The 19331-nt window shown below is 44.0% G+C and overlaps 1 protein-coding gene across 1 annotated transcript; it reads right to left on the bottom strand.

Moving 5' to 3' along the window:
- Nucleotides 1–2054: 2054 nt before the first annotated feature.
- On the bottom strand, nucleotides 2055–13561 carry LOC105457615 (high mobility group protein DSP1-like). The gene is made up of 6 exons (XM_011702400.1): nucleotides 12833–13561; nucleotides 7372–7419; nucleotides 5697–5918; nucleotides 4799–4962; nucleotides 4256–4430; nucleotides 2055–4000 (listed from the first exon to the last, which is right to left on the bottom strand). The coding sequence occupies exons 1-6, from the start codon at nucleotides 13544–13546 to the stop codon at nucleotides 3875–3877; spliced, it is 1449 nt and encodes a 482-aa protein (XP_011700702.1). The 5' UTR covers nucleotides 13547–13561; the 3' UTR covers nucleotides 2055–3874.
- Nucleotides 13562–19331: the final 5770 nt, after the last annotated feature.

Raw genomic sequence — 19331 nt, 5'->3', positions numbered from 1 at the left:
CCCCGATCAAATCCGTTTGATTGCGCATCTTCGGAAAACGGAGTCGTCGACGCCAGGAGGGAGAAGAGCCGTCGTCGAGAGGGAGATCGTATTTTTTGAAAAGTTTATTTATCCCTAAGAGATATACAAAACAAACATTTTCTTCTCGTGTAACTATCATAATTCCCCTAGCAAGTATAACACAGGAAATTCATGTCATGATCCTTTCTCGAAGTATCTCCGCTTCTTTTTTTTCTTCATTTTCCTCTTTTTTCCCCCCTTCATTCGTTCGACCGTTTCATCGAACGGGATATACCGCGTCTCACACAATTTCCAGTTATCAGTTACAAATCCGCTCACCGTTTTTTTTGTTCTCTTTTTATAACCAGCTATATGTTAAAATTATGCACATCTGCAAATCAGTATTAAAATATTACAATTTGATATTTTACAGTCGTTTGTTATCCGCGTCCTCTTAACTCCCTCTAGAAAAACAGGTTCCTTTTTCCGCACGTTTCGCGCTCTTATCAATTGTTAGAATCCATATCTTTTGCTACCTTTTTTTTTCCTTCGTTTTTACGTCGAGACAATGCGCTCTGGGGGGAGGGTAGGGAAAGGGAACGGGGAAGGCGGGAGAGAGACAAAGAGAGATTTTTTTTAAACGTCTTTGAGAAAGGCGACGATAAATTTGCCGATTCGCTGCGAGCCATACATGTATAATGTGTAACGAAGGTGCAAAGTGTGTGTCAAGTCCCAATCATGAGAAAGCTTCTAAGAATTCATTATAGATACACACGAGTGTACATATAAACATATAACACTATTTTTTTCCCCCCCATACGTTTACATGTATACCCATCTCGCGTCATTCAACGACGAAGAGAAGAAATTAGTGAGATCCTATTTTCCGTTTTTCTTTTCCCGTCTTTTCCATCTGTTCGTTCTCCTTTTACTTGTTTACTGGTTACTCGGCTCCTCTCTCGGTCCCCTTTTCTCTAATCCCGAATGCGATTAAAATCACTGTACACGCTATAGGATCTAGGAATGTTAATATTACAAGAAACCACAATAATTTATTATAATACAGCCTGCTGTACACCATGATGACTCGAGGCAGTACAAGACAGAGAAAATCGCCTTTTCTTCGCGGGGGAGCTTATCTCCTATTAAATTCGATCGCTCCCGGGAATATGATTTAACGAAGGAAACGGCGGTTATTATATATTCATTCATGTGAGTCTCGAGACAAGTGATTTGAACGTATTTACCCTTTTACTACTTTTTTTTATTTTTTTTTTTCAGTGAGTTAAAAACGAATGTGAGAGGGAGAATGGCGATGGCAAGGGGCAGGGACCACTTCAGTGTTGGGCTAAGAGAAAAAAACAGAGAGAGAAAGAGAGAAAGAGTCAAACAAAGAAAAGTACAAAAACATTATCTTTCACGATTAAGATTACGATCGCACGAGAGTCGCGCATCGATTACAGTATTATGCCAGGACGAACGTTTAATATTCGTCCGTTACTTCATTTCAACGCTCCTGCGATTGTAGTCTTAAGGGAAAAACGACGAAAAAAAAAAAAATGTTGCTGGTATTGTCAAAGTCGAATTCAAAGTTAATAAACGAATGGTTTTTTTTTTATCAAAACGGATGTGAAGTTACGATCTATTTGTCAAAGAGAAATTTTTGTTGGCTGCAGGCCGCCGGCAGCCTCGAAACAGCGCGAATGTCTACGATAAAAAATGGAATTTTGTTTTTGTGAGTTACAACAGTCGTCGTTTCTTGATAAACAAGCATTAAGACTTAGCGCGGCGATATCGCTGCTCCACGAAACGCTAAGGATATCGTGCTACTAATTTTGATTTAATATTAGGTCCTTGCACATGAAATGTCGATTTTACATGTACATCAACGCATTTTTAATTTCCAGAGAAAAGTACAAGTTAAATTATAGGATAATTGAAGAAAACCTGATTCAATATTCCTTAATTCTTGAAAAAATAAAACATTTAAAAAAATAATTATAAATTCAAAAATATAGGAAACTTAAAAATAAGATATAAAAAAAATATATATGTATATTTCCAGCTTTATATTCCGGACGTTAAATTTTGTATACAGTTATTAATTTTTCTTCACATGATTCATTTTGTGTTTCATCTATACAATAAACCATTTCTAAATTATCCTTATAATTAATTCTTAATTTATCAAAAAATCATTGTTCAGAAATCATATAATTATAGTGATAAAAATAATGATAGAATTAATAGTAATGGTAATATTAGCACATTAACAATGTTCATATTATTAATGTTCAATTGAAATATCTTTAAAATAGAAAATATGCTAAATTTTTCAATTTTTTTTTGTGTATTCAATACAACTTAGAAAAAACGGTAAATCATGATCGTACTGTAACATGCTCGTGTAAAAGAATTGTAAATACATACATGATCTGATTAATTAAGAGGTTCACTTTTTTAAAAAAGATGACATCTCATATGCAACGATCTAATAGAGAAGCTTCGAGCTACATACACACGCACTCTCTCTTTCTCTCTCGCACACCAGTTTCTCCCAATTCGATTCGTCGCATTGGAGCGATCGTTTATCGGCTACGTAATTAAGGCTCAATCACGTGGTGGCTCGTGGCTTGTAACACCGCCGTGTAAATGTCGAAATAAAGTTACATTGTTACGCTAAAAAAGACGTAGAGAGAGTCGCCGGAGAATTCAAGTCTGCGTTAAGATACACGTATACTTAATTCTAAACGTACTTACAGCTACTACAAGAGACATGTGTGTACTTCGATAAAATCAATTATATATTCGCAAATATGCGTAAAGCGGCCCCATGCCCCATCACGCGCGCTCAACATGATCGATTTGCTAAAAGTATACGAAAGAAAAAAATGAAGCTCTCTGTACAAGGATATACAACAATTGTCTTTACGTGTCTGTGTATAAGTGTATATATATGTGATCCATGCCATAACGATGCTGGCAACAAGTGAACAGAACTGAACTGAACTGGAATTGAACTCAGTTTAAAAAAAAAGATAGATCCCCAAAAGTAATATTATATAATTTTGCAACGACGCGATATGACTTGCCCCTCACGAGAACGAGGATCCGAGAGAGCGGTCTCTCTCTTTCTTTCTCTCTCTCTCTCTCTCTCTCTCCCGTGCTGATGGCTGCGTGAAAAAAAAGATAAAGAGGACGATCTCCGCATGTTTCGGATAAAAAAAATCCGAAAGGACACGATAAAAGGAATTAACATCTCCGATCCCCGCGCTAACGGGGCCGTCATTATCGCGGCGTTTCGTCATTAGTAAACTAAGCTACATAGCTCGTAATATAGCGTCGACGGGCAAAAAGTCAACAATGATTGAGCCCCTGCGCCTTCCATCCGGATAGAGAAAGTATCGGGCACTTTGGCGCCGCCGCCTTATCTCTTCCGCTTTTGCTTTTTTACTCATGATTCTGATTTCTTTTTTTCTTTCATTATCTTCCGCTATCCTACTAGCCGCTTTACATGATCGTTACTATCAATATGTTAAAGTACAAATGTTCACTCACACAATGATCCTCGCTCGCTCATGCTCGCGCACCACTCACGCATACCAGTTTTTCCTTTTAAAATAATTACCATAATTAGCGCGGATTACTTTATCATTATCGTAAATAATCGGGGAAAGAATTAGGAGAGATTGGTGGGGATTTGTTGAAGAGCTTGGTTGATTGGTAGGTTGCTTGGTGGTTAGTTGCTTTGTTCTCCTAGTAATGGTGGTGTAAGTACGCTCACGCTAAGGTCAATGGTACGTACAGTAGGTGAGGTATGCTTTCAGGATGAAGGACACGGGGTGATAGATGAAGAAATTTCGACGTGCATCCGCTATTCGTCGTCTCCTTCCTTCCACTCCTCTTCGCTGTCGCTTTTTATTACAGTTTGGTTCGCCTGCACTCCTCCCACCATCGGAGCACCGTCGTTTTGCATTTTCTTTTTGTACGCGGTCATTTCCTGCGAGGGGAAAAAAGGGTGTCTTATCTTTGCTTCAAAAGCGTTTGAGTATTCATCTTATAAATTTGTTCAAACTCATAAACAAAGATGATGAGAAGACGAGAGATGTATAGAAAAAAAGATTAATATATATATTCTGATATAAGATAATTCATGACTTTTAGTTTTTGATGTTGCATATAGTTGCAGTTACGAGGCCAGTTAGAAGTCTTAATGGTTAAAAGCGTAAAGTTGTGCTAAATTTAGACACGTTACCCTTTCATATCGAGCCTTGTCCTTCTCTGCCATAGCCTCGTATTTGGATTTGGTTTCGGGATCTGCGTCCGACCATTTCTTGCCTAATTCCTTAGCTATATCACCTACGCCATATTCAGGATTCAGCATTTTGACCTTACCGCGTTCATCATTACAGAACCAGAAGAAAGCGGACCTGATGAAAATAAATCATGAAATTTGACTGCCACTATTGAAAGCGGTTCACAACAATAATATGCTAAAGCTAGCCTTTTTGTGGAAATTCAAGAAAATCAAAATGTATAATTTAGAAATAATCTAAATGCAAAATTTAATTTTAAAAAATTTATGTAATTTAATTTTCACAAAAATAATTGTAACTTTATTTTGAAAAAAAAAAATAAGGTTGCAGAAAATCGAGATTTCATAAATATCTCTGAAATTCGATTAAATTTGTTTTCAGTTTCGAATTTTCAAATCAATTTTACTCGCTGCATATTTAAATACTAATCAACAAATTTTTCTCAAGCTCGAGATACATTATATAACAATGTAAGGGCTTACAGCGATCTCTTGGGAGCATTGTGATCCTTGATGTGTTTGCGCTTCTTGCCCCTACCCTTATTTTCTCCCTTAGGCGGCGTATAATTCTGCATCTCCGTGTCGTATCTCTTCTTATCTTTCTCTGCCATTTCATGGAAACGCTTCTTCTCAATGTCCGACATAGTCTACGACACATACGATATTTCGTGCATGTAGCGTTAGCGCTTCTATACGATTGATCTTACAGAGATCGAGCCACGTGCGATAAAATGTTCCAATTACTGTGAGAAAATAAGTGTGTCTCCCGGCCGGCCGGTCCGGCATACTCTGCCGTATACACAGTCGCGTGCACGTGTAGGATAATGAATACTTTAAAATACTCGTTCTCTGAAGACGACATCACGACGCGGAAGGTTTTCGCATGTATCGGCTCCGTTTTCCTTACTGATAATCCTGATTCCGCTGGACGAGATGAAGATTGACGGTTTAACGAGGCGGGACGTGTCGGTCCGTAACGACGCGCCTAAATACGGTACTTGCGCGTGGCGCTTATCGTGCGCTACATATTAATTCAGAGGCCAAGATCAAAGAAGATCTCACGCGAATCCGCAAGAATTTTTGACAGAACAACATTATACGCATTCCGCTCTCGTTCGCATTCACGGACTGTATAACTGACTTGCGGAAGGAAGGTCCAATGAAATATCGTCTTCTTCGTTAATTCTTACATTTCTTTAGAATCTTAACGTTAGCAAGGGGGATCTGTTAATTCTATCTCAAATTTATTTTTGCATGTATAACGAAAATATCAAAATGATTTCTACGTCTCTCTAAATATGCAATGTTACAAGTATCTATAAAAATGATTTGTAATAATGGGCCATAGCGCGAGCAGTTTGAGTCCAAAGGAATCTCTCACCTTCCACCTCATTGCACACTTTTTGGAGAATTCCCGAAAGACGATCTTCTCCTCGGGATGCTTCTTTTTATGCTCCTGACGACATGTCTGGACGAAGAACGCGTACGCTGTCATCCGTCCTCTTGGCTTCGAATCTTTTCCTCCTCTCGGCATATTGTCCCGCTGCAGACTCTGAGCGTTATTTTGTTGAAGATTATTTTGCGGTATCTGCTGTATCGGGTGCTGAAATCCAAGCAAACGGTCTACAATGTAAAAACGCTGCCGCGGTGAATAGCAAAGTGTTAACGCCTTTTAAAAACAGCAAGTCTCACGACAACGGCAATAACTTCTACTCTTACGTCAAAGAACATTTCTGAGACGGAAATGCTTCTCTATTTCGAAAAACATGAAAACAAAAGAAAAGTCTCTAAAAATTCTCAAAATAGAAATCTTCCAGTTTTGATTCATTGAGAAAGAAGCTCCTAAATGCTAAAATAGAAAATACTACTTTCGCATCGTAAGAAATTCACAAATTTAAAAATAGAAGTTATCTATCTTCACTCCTTGGAGTGAAAATTCAAATCGTAAAATAGAGATTTTCTATTTTTAAATCGAGAAAAATTCGTTAATGCGCAAAGTAATCTTGCGTCGTATCGTCGTATATTATAAGAAATAAAAGAATAAGAGAGGGGAAAGAATTCCCTCACGTGTCACTAGCTCGCGAGGAGCGAAAAAAAAATGGAGATTCTTTCTTTTTCTTTATCGTGATGCGAAAGCTTGGTCCACTTGGGACATTGCTGCGAGCAAATTTAGCAAGTTATCCGCGACAACTGAGACGTGTCGTTACGCACTTTACGTAATACGACTTGCGTGTTAAATTAATGAACGGCTGCGGCCCGCGATCTCACATTGACAATGAGACACACGTAACAATGCTCGCCGTACAAACGCGCGTTTTTGATTTTGTCAAGTAACAATGGTCATTACATTGTACGTACGTGTAATATTATACAGTGTATTATCATTATGTACATAATTATTAACGTCGTTGTTATTACACATAATGCCGTGTAATAATAATAACAATAATAATAATACGAGGTATATAGATTGGCATTATATTATTATAATTATATCATCGGATCGCGTTATATTTTATTACCGCTTCAACTGTAGTGTATCTCCCGCAAGTCTCATCACTGCGGTGAATCACACGGCTGAACTTTACATATATAAATTCGCGTAGATTTAAATAAAATATACCGAAACACACACGTACACGTGTATGCACGCCACGCGTATCTTCATTATTATACGAATGAAAGGAAATGAAAAACTGAATTCTCTCTTCCAAACGTCGTCGTTGACGACGCGATTGATAGCAGAATTGAAAGCAGACGAAAAGCGTCTAGATATGTGTGTAAACAAAACAAAAAAAAAATTCATTTTTAGACACACCGGACTTTATGTTTTAGACACGATTTAAAGCACGCACCAGTTTGTATATAATTCATGCTATACACGTCAAAATGCTGCGACATACCCCGATTCGGAGGGGACGGGGTAGTATATAACCCTTTTGCTCCGGGCCCTTTGAAACGTGTGTATAAGACGTGATATAGCACAATTATACCCGCGTACTATACGTACAATATACCGACCGTTATTACTCCGGATAATAATAGTTACCACGTACCTGCAGAAATAATCGGAAATCTAGTTGACCTACGTGCGGATGTGAGATCTGCCGGCAAAATAACTACTATGTAGAATCGACATTGTCATTGAGTCGCTCCATAAGTAATGCGGGTTTTCCTTATACGCGATCACTTTCAGACGACGTGTGCGACATAAACAACGGCCGGCCGGCCGCCACTTTTGCGGACCTGCCTCCGCGCGCGATCCGGAAACTCGCATTATTTATGGGGCGGTTCAATATATCGCATTACATAAAATATGCCTGACTTAATTAATTAATTAGTTAATTAATTAATTACGACTGACTTTGGTTAATTAATTAATATCCAATTCTGATGGCAAGCGTTCTTAGGAGCTATTTTTTACCTATACGCATTGGAATGTCTGAGAGAGTGAAAAAAAAAAGAGCCGAGAAACGACTTTCAAGCGTGCATCCCGCAACGAAACGATTCCCGCGTTATATTTTTTCCCCTCTCGCTTTCCTTCTCGCACTCGCCGCGATATGCAAGGGATTAAAAATTTATGCCCCTTGGGCCGCAGGCGTTGCATTACAGCGTATGGTTTCCTACGGTCTCGGGCAACAGTGGAAATAAAATTAACGTTGGGCACGGAAACGGAAGTCAGATGTTTGCGACGAGGTATATTCTACGAACAACGATAAAACAAAACAAAACAAAAAAAATAACCGACGAGAAAGCTTCGAGCTTGCGACCGCAATTGCGGTCTCGTTCGTTCGACAGGTGTTCTTTCATACACAAAAAGCTTTATGTCATGTGAACGCTCTGCGCGCGGATTTTTATTAATCTGCGAAAATAATAGCGAGAAATTGGAAAACGCTACGTTCCCTCAGTCGTAAATTTAACGAGTTTGCATAACGTTAGGAATATTTTAGACTATTTTGAATAGAATAAGTCGAAAGTGTTCTATGCATTTTTCCACAGCATTTTCTAACTTGAGAGAAATATTTAAGTGTTTTAATTTTTATTGATTTACTTTATACTATAAATTTGAATATTTTTAAATAAATAAGTTACGAATTATTGAGAGATTAAAAGTAAGCTAACAATTTAGATTCGAGACGACCAGGATCAAATATTAGCACATGTGTTTGTCTACCTCGTGGAAAATTATGACTGCCGTGTCCATTTGAGAAGGATACTGTCAAGACGCAAAACGAAGATCATACCCCACAAAGTATTATCTTGAGATCTATCCCGTGAGTGACTCTCGGACGTTAAGAGTAAAAGAGTAAAAGTGTAAGTAAGAAAGTAACTCTGCGGTATACTTTTCAATGTACCGTGTCCATTTGTATGACTCTTGAGAGTGACTCTCGACAGTATCTCTCTCTCTCTCTCTCTTTCTCTCAAATAGACACAAGCCATTACTCTTTTTACAAGAGAGTCCTCGTACACTAAACTCTACGATATGTATACTCGAGGATCATTATTGCGTGCCTGTTAATTAAAGCGTAAATTGTGCCGAAGCTCCGGCCGTTGAAATTTCAGTAACAGCTCGGTGCCGCACAATTGTGGGCGGGGATAAAGTTTAGAAATCGTTTTAAGAAAAATATACATCGCGCGCGTGAGAAACCGGGCCGAGTGAATGAGAAACAAGTGAAACACGTTTGTCGGCACGTTGCACAAAGTCGAACAGCCTATATTTCTAAAAAGAAAAAAAGATCCTGCATTCGATATATATATTTTAAGCCATAAATGTGAAAAATGATCGATTCTTCATTCCTATCAAAAATGTAATAAATATTTTATGTGAATATTAAATATCTTAATTCTATATAGATTCGGGATGAGTTGTCTCATTCATAACTTGATGTAACTTTTTTGTAAAAATCGAAATTCGGCTCTATTTATTACCTTCTATTTGAAATACTTTTTTTCTTTAATATTTCATGGAACTTTTAACGAAAACATTTTCAGAGGTCTCGGCTGAGATATCGTAAATTGTGTTACTCCTCTCGAGCATTATTATTTCGAAAGTGCGTAATCGTTCCGATCATTCATCACGGACTTTCATACGTGAACTTTCATATGTAGTCTAGCATGTATTCCGAAACAGGATTCCGCTTTCGTCGCACTATTACAAGCTTCGATTATCTATTCACGGTGAGAAAAAAAAAATTGCGCGACTTCAGTATCACTGTCAATATCAAAGGCCAAGTTCGAGAGATCGTGAAGAAGAAAACGGTTAGGTGATCTCAGATTCCTATCGAATTCAGGAGAAGGATCTGATCTAGGAAAGAAAAGACAATTTCATAATGTAACTGGAATTCGTGACGACGTAATCGTGATAAGAAGTTAATATAGCATATAAATGGATATTTTACGAAGAGAAAAAAAAAACTATCCTCAGTTGAAGTCTATTATCATTTTAAAACGATAAAGTTATTATTTTTCTCACATTATAGAAAACTCATTTTGTTTCCAACACTTGCTATATGTACTTTCTCATGTAAATGTATGCGTATATATGTATATCTTTCCGATATCCTCGAAATCTAAATTTCAAATCCGAGCAGTCTCGATCAATGTAAACTAAACGATCCTAAAACGAAAGAGAGCGAGTGTCTGTGAACCCTAAATTGAGGGGAGGAGGGGGAGGGGAAGGAGTATTTCTCGTTCCCTTAATATATCTGACAAATTTTTAGGTCTGTTCCGGTCAGCCGCAGTATCTACGTTCTTCCTCGCGACCTTCCTCTCCCCTCTTTCTCGCCACACACGACGCCCGAATGCGTGGTTATTTTGCTTGGAGAGCAAAAAAAAAGGGGGGAGCGGGGGGAGACAGGGCAGTTAAAAAGAACAGATCTCTTGACACTTGGCGCCAATGAAATCGCGAAAACGAGAAACGAGAAAGAACGGGATGATATCAAACCGGCAAGCGCGGCCGGACTTGCTGAACGCGAACGCACTTATGAAGAAGGCCGCGCGAAACCCGGAATCAATAGCGGACGGCGGATGTACGTACGTACGGATGGACGGACGGACAAACGGGCGGACGGACGGACGGACGCGACGGGGTGAGAGAACCGCGCGCGCGAGTCGGGACGAGAACGCGAGAACGATGAAACGCGCGAAAATCCGATCAACTGGACATTGGGATACAATGACAATCGGGGACTCTTTGGCTTCTCAACTGCGTATATGTGTACTTGAATTTACGAGGCGAGGAATCACTCGAATCTCTCTTTCTCTCTCGCACGTAACTCGATATCCGACAGAATTTTGCTTTACAAGAAACATCGAGAATTTTTTTTGGTTCGCGCGAGATAACCGGACTGGAATCTCAAGGTTTCCGTCTATCCATCACTTCCGTCCAGATCCGCACGCAAACGCGAATCTTGTCGAGGCAGACAAAAGAGATCAATTAGTCCGACCGTTTTCGAAAGCATTGAAACGAGCGAATATTTCGGGAAACTTTAATTGAACCTTCGGCATTTATTTTGTGTAAGAAAGGTTGTGGAAGTTGCATCGGAAAAAATCAGAGCTTGAAATTGTTCTAAGAATTCGTAAAATTAGAGGAATGCAGTTAATCGAGAAACACTCTGTATATATAAGATAAAACTGTACAAAAATTCTTTTTGTTAAACTCATCGTTACGCGCATTTGCGGTTCGAAAAATTACGTTTCCTTTCTCCGTATTTCATAAATTCTTCCCTCCTCCGTCTATACCTACGAATACTGGTAAAAAATTTAGTTACCGAGATTATCGCTGTCGACGATCGGTGAAAATCGATCAATACCGCGCGAAACAAATTATATACCTCTGTCCAATAATGTTCCCCTCTTTTTACTGCGAAACTACTAACGCAAGAGATGATAAGCGAAATTTCCACGAGAATACGCCGTGTTTCCTCGCAAGTTGCCTTTATGTGCATACGCGAGAGACGACACCGAAGAATACGAAGGATACATACACCATGCATATACCTTTTATCGCAATTATCGCAATCACGTTCCCGGATCGCCTCGTCGTTGCCTATCAAAGCCTATTCCAAGCACAACCGAAGGGATCCCAATATACCTAACTTTTCTCCTGATACCTGGGCCTATCGCCGCCAGCAATCTTAATTCCTTAACATATCTTCGAGATGCAAGCAATGAGGCGAGTTCATCACAAAACCTATCACGACTTGATATTTTTAGATAATTTAGACAAATAAGATATAAATATATCTAATATCGAAAGAAATACGGATAATGTATGTAGGAACAATGAGTTGGATCACGCGTGAAGCGAGTGTATTTCGCTGAAATCGTTAACAACACTTCACGAAAGGACTAATCACCTTGCCAGGATTCGTTGACGCTCAGATGAAAAGCGGCATGCTCGAGCCGCACTTTCCGATAATTGTGAAAAACTAACGATTTATCGAACACTAGCGAGATAGAAGAACAACGGACGAAAATCAAACAGAGCTCTCTAGCATTGGCAGAGAGAAAGACGAACAGGGAGAGAGACGGAGAAAGAAATCCATTCGCTTTATTTTAGAATACGCTGTGCAAAAAAAAAACCAACAACTTGTGTGCAGCGAATGCGAGATCATACGTGGGAATTTCTCTGGTGTGTTTCTCGCGTCTCAAGCGTGTGTGCGTTTCCCAGATAAATTATTTTATAATTTTAGAATTAAGATTAAAGAGTTATACAGAATCGGAACCCACGGTAAAGGAATCTGAGGTTTAAGAAGACGTCGTTAAAACGAACTGCCGCGTATCTCGTCGGAGGCGTTCGGAAAAGTTGTCAAAAGTAGCCGCGTGGCCACCTGGTCGAACCGGCTATATCTCTGTCTTCGTATTATAGCCACCCGCTCGCTCGCTCGCTCGTTCGCTCGCCGAGCGCGCGAAAGTGGCCGAAAGACTGGCGAGCAGAGGGAACGAGGGGGGACAGGGGGTGAGGAGCGAGGTCGTCGCGTTTCGGCCTACGTATCTACTACTACAACGTGGTACAAAGGCGTCGCATAAACGCCAACCCGTTACCGGATGGCCGTTTCTCAGATCGTGGCTGTTCAACAAAAATTCAATTTGCGCACGATTATCTTCTTTTTTTTCCCTTGTACAAACTTATATCACGCATGACAATTTTTAATTGATTCTCAATTTTACAAAACAAATGGGGAACTCGAGTATCGACTGACAGTTACTGAGTTGAGTTTTTTCTATTGTCTATATGTTCGTCACCTCGAGTCTCAATACGAATATATTCATATATATAAATATATATATATTCGTGACCGAAAAGCGAACATCCGGTAACGCAAAAGCATTTGTGAAATGTCTAAAAGAAGCGCAGAGGCGTAAAAGAAAAGAAAAAAAAAGAGAAGACTACGGCGCCGCTTGCCAAGAACGCGGGAAAAGAAACCGTTCGCGCGCGCGGAAAGGGATATACACTTTTTCTTTCTTCTCGAGGATATGGTTACTCGCGTACCGTACTCGTACTTCGCAACATACCGGGGACATAACGGGGGGCGTGGACGTTTGCGTGGTAATGGGCGAGAGGTGTTGCTGCTGCTGCTGCTGTTGTTGCTGCTGGCCCTGCAACTGCTGGTGCAGGTTGTTCTGCGCGGCGGCGTCCATGACTCCGCCTGGATACCACCACTGTACGCCGGGCGGCGGTGCGGAAGGTGTGCCGGGTACGCCGGCGGCGCCGCCGCCACCGGCACCCGCACCGCCTCCGCCGCCGCCGCCGCCGCCGCCACCGCCGCCGCCGCCGCCGCCGGCGCCTTGTCCAGGACCCGGCGCCGCACCGAGCCTGTAATCGTATCCACCCCTCATGCACGCGGCGCCGCCGCCGACCGGCGTGGATGTCGACACTGGACTCGATGCCGCGCCGGTGGTGGCCGGGTTCTGGAAGCTGGAGGCCATTTTGTAGGAGAAGAGCTGTTGGTTCGCCGCGGCGGCAGTACTTCGGACGTTGTCCTGGTGGTGCTGCGACTGCTGCTGTTGTGCGAGCTGTTGTTGCTGCTGCTGCTGCTGCTGCTGCTGTTGTTGCTGTTGATGGTTCATCAGATGCTGGTGCAGAGTCTGTTGTTGCTGTTGCTGTTGTTGCTGCTGTTGATCGGTGTTCAGGCCGGAGGGCCACCAGGCGGCACCGCCGGAAGCATCCTCTCGGTTACCCGGGCTCGCGGTGCCCCAGCCACCGGCCACGCGGTGGTGCTCCGACATATCGTGACGTACGTCCGTACGTCCGTCAGCGTCCTCAGCCTCTCGTTTTACCCGCCGGTGACACAACACCAGCGAGGGAAAAGAAAAATTCACGGAGGAATTGCTCGCACGCGAGCGCGCACGTACACATGCACGCGCTAGCGTTCCCTTTCTCTTTCCCTCTCCCTCTCTCTATTCCTGTCCGTCTTTCTTTCTATCTCGCTACAAGTCTTTCTCTCTTCCTCCCTCTCTTTCTTTCTCTCTCGCGCTCTCTCTCTCTCTCCCTAGTACTCACACGCACACGCGCGCGCTCGCACGCTCATATAACTCGGTAACATCCCGCGTGCACGCACAGTGCACACAGACAGCAAACTATATTACTCCTTCTCTCTCCCTCTCTCTCTCTCGCACGCTCTCTTTCTTTCTCTCTCTCTCTCTCACACGCTCGCGCACGTACACGGAATCCGTCTCACATTCGCACACTTGGGAACTCGCTGCTATGAACGCTTAGATGTCGGACAGGAGAGGAAAGACACGCACCACACGCACGCGTTTCAAACGCGTTCTCACTGTCACAACACTGTCCGCGTTCAATTGCGGCCGACGGTGACGGTTAAACCGCTACGAGAGGAACACCCGATCACTATAACGCTCGTGCTTGCCCGTACTCGCTTACTCGCATCGCGAACGGCAATCGCAGGCGGAACGCGACGTTTCCTTTTCTTTTCCTTTTTTTTTCTTCACGCGCGTAACCAGCGCGTAGAACACGCCGCGGCGCGCTTAGCTTCAGTTCCCCGTGAATATACGTACGTACGTTATACTTGGGATGCGGTCTACTCGACGCTACGCTCGACCGTTCGTTAGCTCCGTGAGTAGGTACGGCGGCGGGCAGAGGAGGCGAGCGGGCGGGTGGGTAGGGGAGGGCGCTCTCTCTCTCCCCCTCTAGCTCTTTCTTTTTCCCTCTGCCTCCCCACCATCGACGACGAGGAGCAACGACGTCGAACGCTCACGCTCGCTCCGTCTCTCTTTCTCTCACGCCTTCTTTTTCTCTCTCTTCCTCCCTCTCTCTGTCTTTTTCTCCGTCTCTCTGTCTCCGTCTAGCCCAACCGTCCGTCTCGTTCTCTCTCTCTTTCTCTTTCTCTCCCTCTACACCGTCCCGCGGCGAAACTCGCTTGCTCGACGCGGTGGTTCCTTCTTCCAACGGCGGCGGTGGCGGCGGCGCCGACGCAAGGATACGGGTGTACCGCGTCCTTGATACAATGTCGGGGAACAGCAGCAGCAGCAACAGCGTTTTCCGATGACGGACGCTTTGCGACGCGGGGGGACGCGTCACGCGCGTCCGCGGGACGCCGGTACTCCGATGCTCCGCGGCGTTATAAACACGCACACGGTGGCTCCGGCTCCGCTCGACTCGGCTTGGATTTGGTTTGGTTTGGTTCAGTTCAGTTTGGCGCGACGCGACGCGACGCGACGCGGAGCGAGGCGAAGCGACGCCGGTACGTCCCGACGAGCACGCCGCTGACGCGATGACGATGGTAGCGATAGAGTAGTGGTGTATTAGTCGTAACAGCGGCTCTCTGTAATGGTAGTAGTATAGCAATAGCTTTTTCACATTGGAGAAGCGTACGCGCGCGCGAGACTCGCTTCTCTCTCGCCTCTACCGACTCACTACACGCGACGTCGCACACACAGAGGGCGAACCTGGCGAGAACAGACCGCCTGGACGCGCTCGTACGATCTCTCTCTTCCTCTCTTTCCCCATCTATCTGCCTGTCTTTCTTTCTCTCTCTCCTTCTCTGTCTCTCCACGCTGTCCTCCCTACGCCCCTCTGCCGGGTGTCTCGTTCGCCCGCTCTGTCCTTCTTTCTCTTTCTCTCTCTCTCTCCTTCTTTCTCGTCCGCGCTCGCTCTCTCTCTCTCTCTCTCTCTCTCGCACTCGTGCCAGTTCAGCCTTCCTTCCAGCGGACGCCGGCAAACTCTCGCGACGTTGCCAAGCACGCTTTCACCCGCCCGCTCACAAAGGAGAACCTAAGCGCGCCGGCCAATCGAACGGCGTTATAACGCCGGTGGGGATGGCGGGAGTCTACCGCCGTCGCGCTACAGGCAACGTCGCTTTCTCCTCTTCCGTTCTCTCTCCGTTCGTAGAGAATTCGAGAGAGCCCCGCGCGCGCGACTCGCCGCGTACAGTCCCCCCCGGTAAGATACGAGGGGCGGGGGAAGCGGGCGAGCGAGGCGCAGAAACGACTGCGAACCCTTCTCTACCCTTGAAACTCGAGGTCAACTTTTAGGCAGAGAAAGAGAAGCACGCGGAAAGAGGAGGAAAAAAAAAGAAAGAGACGCATCTATCCGCGACCGACTGGCTGACTCCTCGTCGTCATCATTGCGTGTTCTTTCTTCTTCTCTTACCTCTCCCTCTCTGTCTACCTCTCTATCTCTCCTTTTTTTTCTCCTTAGTTCGCTACACCGCTACGCTCTCGCTAGCTCGCTGGAATTTGCCCCACATCGCTCCCGGACGATGCTTCCTGCTTTTCGCGCTCGTCGGCTTTACGCCCTTTTTCCCGCTCGTAACGCACGTACGCGCGAGGACGAAGACGAGGACGAGCGCCCGCTCTATCTTTACCGACCGGCGACGACGGGCCGCTCTCTTCGTCGGTCGATACGGAAGAACCTTCAGGAGAGCGATGAAATTTCACATTCTGCGAATGGAATGTGCCCCGAGGATCGACCACGCGAGGCCCGATTCACGCGCAAACGGTTCGCAGGCCGGATTTACGGCGCGCACACACACACACACACACATACACACACATACGTATATACAGCAAGCATCATTACGCGCCATCTTGAAAGAAATACTTTTGCGATAAGCGCACGAAATTGTAATAATTTCGCTGACGCAATTACATTTCATCATCGCATTAAACAATACGTTCGCAGTATCGATTAGAATAGAATTCCTTCGTCGAAAATACTTCGTAATTTTTGGAGGACGTAACGACGCATTGTAAACTCAGGAGGCATGACTGACGCGAATTTTATAAATTCGCCGCCACGTTACTCGTTCGCGGACGCTAGCTTTGTATCTCTCCCCTCGGATATAACCCCCTTATTATCTCTTTATCGATATACACAACCGCAGGAATGTGACGCTCGCGCTGCTCCCGCAACGAACCCCTTGCGCGTCGCGTACCCTTTTTTTTCTCCTCGCGAAGCCAAGTCGCGAATCGGAATTCGCGCGAACCGGATAGAGAAGCCCTGACCTGATCAACGGCGCTCTCGGGGGAATGGCCGAAATTTTTTCCTGACCACTTCTTCGAAGCGTGCGCGCGCTGTTCTTTTCCCTTTTTTTTCCTTTCCCTCTACTTTTCTCCGTCTCCGATAGCGCGCCAAGAAGATGAAATGAAAATGTATATCGCGGGACCTGTGCGTCGGACCTGTCCTCCCGTCTCTCCCGCCACCCCGCATTACCTCCTCCACCGCCCTCCCCCCTCTCTCCACCCCTCCCCCTGGCAACCCTTGCCGTCGTGAGGCGGCGGGTGAGTCGGTGCGGGTAACCCGGCGCGAATCGAAGAGAGAGGAGAAGAGAACCGGGTCCGGGTCAATAAGACGCGCGAGCGAGAGAGACGGGGTGATCGAGGGAGAGACAGAGGCAATGGAGAGGCAGCGGCGTTGTTGAGGTTAGGGGGGAAAGGAAGCGGGAGCGGGAGAAGCGGAGGGGAGTCGGGGGTACGCGGGCGCGAGAGAGGCGAGAGAGCTGGCGGCGCGAGAAAGACGAGGAGAGACAAAGCCATCGCGCATTCCCAGGGCCCAGCATTGGCAACCTAACGAACGAACGAACGAACGAACGAACGAACGTACGTACGTACGTATGGAAACGTACGAAAATATTGAAATTAGCGTATTTCTAGCGGGACGGAACGAGAAGGGCCGAAGAAAATGTGGTATACGGGAGGTGAAATGCCGTGAGGCAGGGTGATGCGCGACGGAGGAAGCCGGATGAAAACTCGCGAATTCCCAAATCATGTTGGTACGGCCCAACGACGACGGTCCGAACCGGACCGGCCGATTCCACGCGCGGATTGTGTGTACCTCCGTATCGCACATCCGAAATACACTGGACGCAGCTTCGAAAAATACAAAACATTCAATTCGAGATGCGACCTCGAGAGAGAGATCGAACGTTCAATTACGTTCGACAGACGTCACGCGTTGCGAAAAAAATACCGAGTAACGTTGCAACGCGGATTCTATCTCATCGATATGTGTATCCAATAGAAGTTTTAGTCTCGGGTCTCCGGGACCGAGGGTCGAAATAAAGACCTTCCTATATACAGCTTTGTAACTTTCTTACGCGAGCCCAAGGATCTCGCCGTTAGGATTCCAAAAGACCCCGATCCGTTAGGTAAACGAGGGAGAGAAGGGCGCCCTAGGCGCGCATCCGATTCCCACGATTTGACACACACCTTGGAATATAGTGCGTGCGCGCGCGCGCGCGCGTCTGCTTTTTCGAAATATGTATCGTAATTCTTTATCTAATACAATGAGCTCGCGAGCGGCCACGCGGGACAGAAACAATGGTGTCACAACAGCGGGAACCCTCCGAGTCGCACCATCTGCCCTTTCGAGGGCCTCGAATCGCGCCATGTGGCGATACAATTGTCGCGCCCCGCCGCGGCGTGCCTTTTACCGGACAGTTGAAACAAAAAGAGCCAATGCGTATAAATATATGTGTCGACCGAGGTAAAGTTTGATTGTCCGTGTATCTCGAACACACCCCTCTAATGGAAATTACAACAGCAGGTTCTAAGAAGAAAATCGAAGTTTTTCCGACATACGTTTTCAGCTTAGCTTCAAGATTCTTGTTTAATCACGCAATTTAAAGTTGATTTCCTTGCTTTTTCAGCAAAAAACGCAATTTTATATAAATAGATTATTTCGCTATAGAAAGTGCTATAACACACGCAAGAAAAAATTCCAAGTATGGATATAATTAACGACTGTACAATACCAGCTAAAAAACATTATGAAAAAATCGAGCATAAAATCTACGATCTAAATTTTACGAAAAGTTTTGATCATAGATACACGCTAAAGAGCCAACTGCAATAAACAAAACGAATAATTTAACTTACAATGATTCATGCAACGCAACAACCAAACTTTGCTGCTGTTTTAAATAAACAATTTTCAAATGAATAAGTGGATGCAAATGATCTTTTGTAGAAATATTCTAATCTATTAAGTTTTATTAATGTATGTATATAGATATATATATATAATTTGATTTAATTTTACCTTTAGATAAGCCAATAAAAGTATTATGCTCAAATTTTACATAGATACTCAAATGTAATAATGGAACGATCTATTAAACTTTATATTATAAACACCCATACATTATCCTTATCAATATAGCGAATATCTCAACAAGCATTCAATTGTTGATCGAACAGTATCGCGTGATTAGCTTCAATTAAAACAGAAACAGAATTATGGATAGCAATTAATACAGGTATAAGATTGCTTCGCGTAGAGAGCCTCTAATCAGAATCGTGAAACAACATCCTTGATTCTGATTTATCTTTCAAAACGTTTCGCGTAAAATTATAACAATTTCGTAAAAAAAAAAGCTCGATTGCAATTCCGACGTGGCTTCGTGACTCATATCGTAAGGATTCTTGAGCGAAAATTTCAAAGGGAACTCTTAATATAATCACGCACGCATTTATTCGTAATGGCACCGGTGTGATGTAACTTTTAGATAACTCATAACTCTAGCTCGTAATTCTTACGCGCACAACGGAAAGC

This window comes from Wasmannia auropunctata, unplaced genomic scaffold (genome assembly GCF_000956235.1).
Source record: "Wasmannia auropunctata unplaced genomic scaffold, wasmannia.A_1.0 LD335200.1, whole genome shotgun sequence".
In the NCBI taxonomy this organism is placed as follows: domain Eukaryota; kingdom Metazoa; phylum Arthropoda; class Insecta; order Hymenoptera; family Formicidae; genus Wasmannia; species Wasmannia auropunctata.
Note: the sequence above shows the minus strand (reverse complement) of the source record. Positions and strands in the feature narration are given on the sequence as shown.

What these genes read in the sequence shown, in the direction of transcription:
- LOC105457615 (XM_011702400.1), bottom strand. Translation starts at nt 13,546, where the DNA reads ATGTCGGAGCACCACCGCGTGGCCGGTGGCTGGGGCACCGCGAGCCCG. An exon ending in CGCCCCCCGTTATGTCCCCG is followed by an intron (nt 7,420 to 12,832) that starts GTATGTTGCGAA and finishes TTTTGCCGGCAG; the next exon opens with ATCTCACATCCGCACGTAGG. An exon ending in ACAAGGCTCGATATGAAAGG is followed by an intron (nt 4,001 to 4,255) that starts GTAACGTGTCTA and finishes TTCCCCTCGCAG; the next exon opens with GAAATGACCGCGTACAAAAA.